General features: G+C 41.8%; 1 protein-coding gene across 1 annotated transcript in view; it reads left to right on the top strand.

Moving 5' to 3' along the window:
• Window positions 1-6,764: 6,764 nt before the first annotated feature.
• The window catches only part of CCL28 (C-C motif chemokine ligand 28), a 31,017-nt gene continuing 29,815 nt past the window's right edge, over window positions 6,765-7,966 (top strand). Inside the window, exon 1 of the mRNA XM_055325489.1 lies at window positions 6,765-7,040. Coding sequence (XP_055181464.1) covers window positions 6,821-7,040 — 220 coding nt within the window. The 5' untranslated portion in view covers window positions 6,765-6,820. The remainder of the gene's footprint in view (window positions 7,041-7,966) is intronic.

The raw sequence follows: 7,966 nt of genomic DNA, 5'->3' as shown, positions 1-7,966 counted from the left end.
ACGTTTTGTCATTTGTCTTTTATTGAGTTTCATTTTTCCATGATGGAATTTCACTTTTTTTTTTTGTATGGTCAAATTTTTCATTCTTTTCTTTTTGGCTTCTGAATCTTGTTTCATGCTTATAAAGTCTTTCCCTGCCCCAAAACTTAGCAACAAAAAAAGTCTTCTGTATTTCCGTTGGATACTTCTATATTTTCATTCTTCAGGTTAGATATTAAATACATCTGAAATTTAAGGTTTCAACTTATCTTTTTTCCATATGGTTAACCAGTTGTTTCAAAACATTCATTGACTAATCCACAGTTTTCCCTGATGTAAAATGCTAGCTTTATTATATATTAAATTCTCAGAGGTGTTCTAGCTTTTGGGTTTTTTGTTTTTTGTTTTTGAAGAATGGCTGTTTATTTTTTAAGATTTATTTATTCATGAGAGAGAGAGAGAGGCAGAGACACAGGCAGAGGGAGAAGCAGGCTCCATGCAGGGAGCCCGATGCGGGACTCAATCCCGGGTCTCCAGGATCATGCCCTGGGCTGAAGGTGGCGCCGAGCCACCTGGGCTGCCCCATTGCTCTCCTTTTAAAGATTTTCTGGGGGCATTTTGTTTTGTTTTGTTTTTATTAGACTGAGATAGTATTCTGCTCTAGGATTCCCAATTACTGACTAATCCTGTCAAGTCACCTAAATTCTGTGCCTCAGTATATTCAGAATAAAACTGATAACAATATTGGAATGAATTTGGATTATTCATATATCTGGAAACCATGAATGCTAAAAAATAAAAGTTATACATTTAAGTCTGTAAAGGAAACTAAACTGTTAACCAGGAATAAGAAATTCAGGACAAGGGAAATTCCCTACTTTGGCTCTAGGTTCAAACTCTGTTCCCACTGATTAGTCCTGCATTTTTTCTTCCCTGTTTACTTTGGCATATCTGATGCCCAACCCTATCACGCATTTAATTAACTACAGAGTGTAAATCATGAAACCACAGCCTGGCTTGGCTCTCCTAGAAGCCACCTCAGCTAGAAGATGTTTTATCTTGTTTCTAAAGAACACAGATTTCTTTTTTCTTTTTTTTTAAATTTTATTTATTTATTCATGAGAGACAGAGAGAGAGACAGAGACACAGGCGAGGGAGAAGCAGGCTCCCTGAAAGAAGCCTGACGCAGGACTTGATCCCAGGACCCTGGGATCATGACCTGAGCTGAAGTCAGACACTCAAACATTGAGCCACCCGGGTGCCCCAAGAATACAGATTTCTGAAATATCTCACACACACACACACACACACACACACACACACACACACTCACTGCCCTTGGTCCTGGTTTCAAGCCTGTAAACCCGATGATATTTATTTTTATAACTAATCATTCTTATGCATTAAGGAAAACTCTATGTAGATATTTTTTTTTTGTTTTCTATATGGTATAGAAAACAATTCTGAGAAATAAACATTTAAAATATTATTACCAATTAGGTTACAGATACTCAGAAAAGAACAAGAGGACCAATTGTAGACTTCTGTGGCCACATTGACAAGATTTTGCCCATGTAGTGAAGGCTTACTTATTTGAATAATCCAGTTCATTGTGCATTAGACAAATTGAGTATTTGCTGAGCACTGAGCCAGGCACTGAGATAGAATGATGAATAAAATACAAGCCCTGCCCTCACTAAGCCCTATTCTTCCGGAGGATAGAGGCACACACATAGGTGTTTAGAATAGTGTGAGATAACTTGGCAATGTATATTAAAAAGTGATTTAAATGGGGATACCTTTGAGAAATTCAATTTCTGTTCTTTTTAAAGATTTTATTCATTTATTCATGAGAGACAGAAAGAGAGGCAGAGACATAGTCAGAGGGAGAAGCAGGCTCCCTGCAGGAAGCCCCAGGTGTGACTCCATTCCAGGACTCCAGGATCACACCCTGAGCCATAGGCAGACTCAACCGCTGAGCCACCCAGGCATCACAAGAAGTTCCATTTCTGAATATTTATTTAAGAAGACACTGAGATCGGGATGCCTGGGTGGGTGTCTCCACCATTGTAAAGCACATGATTTGTTTTATATAATTATTTTTTTAAAGATTTTATTTATTTATTTATTTATTTATTTATTTATTTATTTATTTATTTATGAGAGACACACAGAGAGAGAGGCAGAGGCAAGGAAGAGGGAGAAACAGGCTCCATGCAGGAAGCCCGATGCGGGACTCAATCCCTGGACCCTGGGATCACACCCTGACCCAAAGGCAGATGCTCAACCACGGAGCCACCCAGGCATCCCTGCTTTATATAATTAGAGCTATCATTGCAGGACACTGGAAAACTGTACTGGAGAAATGTACTTTCTCCAGAGTATTGGAGAAAAACATACGTAAAATTTTCAGCTTAGTCTGAGTATGTACCAAAGCCTTTCCAATAACTGTGGCCTTTATTTATTTATTTATTTATTTATTTATTTATTTATTTATTTATTTATTTATTCATGAAAGACACACAGAGAGGGAGAGAGAGAGGCAGAGACACAGGCAGGAGGAGAAGCAGGCTCCATGCAGGGAGCCCGACGCAGGACTCGATCCCGGGTCTCCAGGATCACACCCAAAGGCAGGCACTAAACCACTGAGCCACCCAAGGATCCCCTAACTGTGGCCTTTAACTATGCATTTCTGCTTTTTAAAATTTATTCTGAAGAATGAGTATAAAGGTTTGAATTATAGAAGTGGTCCAATAAAGAATTATTTTATGATAATGAAAAAAAATCCACAGTCTAAAAGTGCAGTATTAAGAGATGAGTACAATAAATTGTAGGTATTGTATAAAATACAATACCTCTGTATTATGAAATACTAAACTATGCAACAGTTAAAAAGCCTGGGTGGCTCAGTCAGTTGACTGTCGGATTTTTGATCTCAGCTCAAGTCTTAATCTCAGGGTCATGAGTTCAAGCCCCATGTTGGGCTCCATGCTGGGCATGGAGCCTACTCAAAAAAAAAAAAAAAAAAAAAAAAAAGCCTCTTTTTGAGCCGGTTCATTTCCAAACTGGGTGAAACGTCCCTGCTCTGAGTGCCATAAGCCTTGTACTTGTCCGTATTGGCACTTCACAGAATATTGTTATGGCTTGCTTAATAGCCTGGTCCTCCCTGCACTAGGGACTATGGCCCCTTTGCTTGCCATCTGTTTAACACAACATCTTGCACATAAGAGATCCCCAGTCAAGGTTTATTCAATGTATGAATGACTGTATCTTCATACAGAAGACTGGAAGATTATATACCAACAGGTTAATAAAGCTGATTTCTGGATATTTAAACAGTTTTCTTCTTTATACTTTTTTGCACACTCCAAATTTTCTAGAACGGACCTAATACAGTTTTGTAGTTAGAAAAGATAGCCTATAATTACTAGACATCATAACTCAGAGCCTGCCTTAAAGTACTTGGAGCCCAGTTTTTAAGATGAGATTCCTGTTTGGCTCTGCCCTGTTTCATCAAAGCCATTTTCTACAAATCAAAACTCAAATATCACACATGTTAAAAGGTAATTAGTCTCAACACCAGAAGATTCATGGAAGAGATCCATTAAATTGTAAATTCTCCTAAGACCTATACGTGTTGACATCATTTTCAGAATAGTCCATCCGCTTATTTTGAAGACAACCCTGCAAGGGAAGTTCACTGGTATTTTATTTTGTGGAAGCTACCATTTAGAAATCTTGTTCATCTTCCTAATCCACTGGTCATTTTCCCTAGAGCATAGATGGTACCAAGCATTTTTATGAAAGTTTTAGGTTTATACTTTTCTTTGAGGTGAAATGATTTGCTTTTTTCCCAATATAATTAAGAGAAAAAAAAAATTTTTTAAGTTTGCATCCGGGCAGCCCCGGTGGCCCAGTGGTTTAGCGCCGCCTTCAGCCCAGGGCCTGATCCTGGAGCCCCGGGATCGAGTCCCACATCGGGCTCCCTGCATGGAGCCCGCTTCTCCCTCTGCCTGTGTCTCTGCCTCTCTCTCTCTGTCTCTCATGAATAAATAAATAAAATCTTTAAAATAAATAAATAAGGTTTGCATCCTGGATCTTTAGCCAGGGATGTTTCACAATGGAAAACACAAAACTATACATAGTTTTAGTTTGTCCTCAAATTGTTTCCTTCTATGGCTCTACCCTCCAACTATCCCCCAGGTCCTCAAGGCACACATTTCCCAGGCTCCTCTCATTTGATTTTGTAGAAGCTCCAAGCCCAGATAAAAATATTTGAATAATCAGTTGTTCTGATCTCACTCTTTTGAGACTCCTTCCCAGTTAATTCTGGCCCGTGTCTGCTAGTGAACACCCTGTCACACACAGACGCACAAGCCCCATAACTGTAGCTTGCATCATGTTCTCCCCAGGCAATAATTCCATCTTCCCATTTGCCCTCGCTCCAGTCAAACAGCTCTGCCCAGCATGCCTCTCATTCTAGTTACATAACAACCCAGCACCGGGTTTTCCTGCGGCCTTGCCTTTCACCAGCCGGCTGACCTGACAGCCTTGCCCCAGGTAATTGAGTGATTTCAGGTGGTAATTGCAGTAGTGCCGCCTGTTATAACACCATCTCAACACAGTGGCCCCCAGGAAGAAGTGAGAAGGAGAAGGAAAATGCTAACCACCCGAGACAACTTAGGAAGAAGCCCCAGTAGTGTGTCCAAGTGTTTGCATTCTGTCCCCAGGCCTTCGTCCTGGCAGGCCCCTGGTGACATTCCCTACCAGAACAGGCACCCGGTGCAACGAAGGCAAGCCCATCAAATAGACAAGCATATAAGAGCCGAAGAGTAAGTACACAGGCTCTAATGCCAGGCTCATCAAAATTGAGCCAGCCTTCCTATTTTGTTTTGTTTTTAAATATTTTATTTATTTATTTGAGAGAGAGAGAGCAAGAGATAGAGCATAAGCAGGTGGAGGGAGAAGGAGTCGCAGACTCCCCACTGAGACAGGAGCCCCATGCGAGGCTTGATCCCATGACCCCAGGATCATGACCTGAGCCAAAGGCAGTCGCTTAACCAACTGAGCCAACCAGGCGCCCCTGCTTCTCTTTCTTTTTAAACGTTTTTGTTTTTTTGAACTTAAGTATAACGAACAGTTTGTGCTATTAGTCTCAGGTGTACAGAATGTTTCAAGACTTCTGCACACTAGTCAGTACTCTTCATGATAAGCATGCTCTTTGTCCTCATCACCCCATCACCTATATCACCCATCCCTCCACCCGCCTCCCCTCTGGCGACCACCAGTTCGTTCTCTGCATTTAAGAGTCTGCTTTTTTGTCTTTTTTTTTCTTTGTTTGCTTCATTTCTTAAATTCTACATGTGAGTGAAACCATATGGTATTTATCTTTCCCTGACTTATGTCTTTTAGCCTTATACCCTCTATATCCATTCATGTTGTTGCAAATGGCAAGATTTCATTCTTTTTTATGGCTGTTCTGGATGGTGACATTGGGGCTTGGTTAAGTACCACATCTTGACAGCAGGGGGACAATTCCTTTTTTTTTTATTTTATTTATTTATGATAGTCATCACAGAGAGAGAGAGAGAGAGAGGCAGAGACATAGGCAGAGGGAGAAGCAGGCTCCATGCACCGGGAGCCCCATGTGGGATTCGATCCTGGGTCTCCAGGATCGCGCCCTGGGCCAAAGGCAGGCGCCAAACTGCTGTGCCACCCAGGGATCCTGGGGGACAATTCTGACCTCGAGCTCTTGACCTTACAAAGCAACTGCCCAAAGCAGATATCATGTAAGCTTACATATGTAACTTAAAATTTTCTGAGTAGGCATATGAAAAAAAGTGAAAAAAGAAACAAGTGAAATTAATTTGGATAGTATTTTATTCAACTCAATATATCCAAATGCATTCATATCCAGTTACATTTCAGCATGTAATCAATATGAAAATATTAATGAGATATTTTAGATTTTTTTGTACTAAGTCTTTGAAATCTAGTGTGTATTTTGTGCTCGTAGCACACCTGAATTTGGACTAACACATTTCAAATGGTCAAGGACCACATATGGACAAAGGCTACTGCATGAAACAGAGCAATTATAGAGGAAGTATGCAGGATTTTGGAGACCGTCCAGTCTGACTCCTTATTTACAGAAAAGTTAAGTACATATTCTGAGGTTATGCAACCAGTTAATAGAAAAGGCGGGATTAGAATCCAATTTCCTCATCTATCCTGTGGTCTTATTCTCAAAGCTAATTAGCTGTAAACCTGGGCTAGAATCCGCACCTCCTTATTCCTGGTCACACCTGCCCTAGGCCTCTCTTTTCCAGGAGGCATAGCCTGGAGGGAAGAGGCCTTTCTACCTATCTTACTTTCCTCCTAAATAAACTACAGCTCCACTGGAAACAATTTGGCTGTATACCAAGACCAGAGTGGGGTCGAATTTTTCCATATCTTTTCACCAGATAATGTTTCTTTTTTTTTTTTTTATGACTTGTCACCCTTGTCCCCGAAACCAGAAACTCTTAGTTTCACCAAGCTACTTAAAAACTCTGATTCCTTTATGAGATGGTTTTCAATAGAAGTGTTCATCAGAATCACCTATGGAGCTTTCAAAGATTTTAGATTGCTGGTCCCCTGCTTCAAATCCTGATTTAAAGGATTTGAAGCAGCAGCCCCCTTGTGGAGGAATGTGAGTAGATCACTATGTTTCAGTGGTTCCCAAGTGATTCTGTTGCACATACCCAACTCACAATGACCTCACCAACTGCCAGCTCACCGCTGGCATTGCCAGACTGGACAGGTGTGGTCTTCAGAAAGAGCCTGTTTCAAGGAAAGAAACATGAGAAATAGGTACCCCAGCACCTTCGGGGGCGGGGCTCCCTGGCTTCATTTTCCTCCACACTCTGGGCACCCAAGGCCACCTTCAGCCTCATTTCCTGATCGTCCAGCCTCACCTGCAGAGCAGCCTGGGCTGGTGAGGGAGACAGGAATGCAGCAGACAGGACTCACTCTCGCTCTCGTGGCCTTGGCTGTCTGTGTGGCCCTTCCCTCCTCAGAAGGTGAGTGAAGGTGCTGGCTCTGTAAGCCTCCAGCAGAAAGAGGAGGCACTGCCTCCCAAGATGGAGCTGGAAGGAGTGAGGTGCTGGTGGCATTTTGGGGCAGGAAGGTTGATCTGCATTCAGGTAGGAATTTCCATTTACCTATGAGCGAGCGGCATGGGTTTAAGTCCCTGATCTTCAAGGATGGAACCTCCTTTGAACAGGAATATTAATAATTTGCCACACGGAGGATGAGAGCCTTCCATCCTGGAGCTTTGAGCTGTGTTTCCTCTTCTGACAACAGTTATCTTAGAGAATCCCCAGGTAGAGGTTGGAGGAAAGCCCCTATTACTCATCTGTCTCCTCCTTCACCTAACCTGCTCCACTGGATACAAATGTGCATGTTCCTGGAAGAAAGACAGACTTGATCTTCTGGGTTAGGGGTTTGGTAAGCAACAAAATCAGCCCCAGGGATGCTAAAAACCACAACTTCAAACCGACAATGAAAAAAGGATTCAGGCCAGGGACACTTGGGTGATTGAGTCAGTTAAGCTTCTGACTCGATTTTGGCTCAGGTCATGGTCTTGGGGTGTCAGGGTGGTGGGATTGAGCCCCACTTGGGGCTCACGCTCAGTGGGGAGTTTGCTTCTCTCCCTCTCCCTCTGTGCCTTCCCCCACTCTCTTTCAAAAAATAAGTAGGCCTTTCAAAAAAGGGGGGGGATGCAAGATAAGGGAGATTGAACCATACAAATTATATCAAAAGGAGAACTTCAATTATGAATTGCTAGCATAATACGGAGATTATAACTGCATTTGGACTCGGAGGAATGTTTCCTACTGTATTTAGGAAAACCTAAACATAAGTACTTAATACGTGACTGATTTGACTCTTTTCCCCAGTCTTCTTTTCTGAAACTTCATTCTGAATAGATTCTCTAAATCCAGAA

Source organism: Nyctereutes procyonoides, unplaced genomic scaffold, assembly GCF_905146905.1.
Source record: "Nyctereutes procyonoides isolate TBG_1078 unplaced genomic scaffold, NYPRO_anot_genome, whole genome shotgun sequence".
In the NCBI taxonomy this organism is placed as follows: domain Eukaryota; kingdom Metazoa; phylum Chordata; class Mammalia; order Carnivora; family Canidae; genus Nyctereutes; species Nyctereutes procyonoides.
The sequence above is the reverse complement of the archived record's forward strand: the minus strand, read 5'-3'. Positions and strand labels throughout refer to the sequence as shown.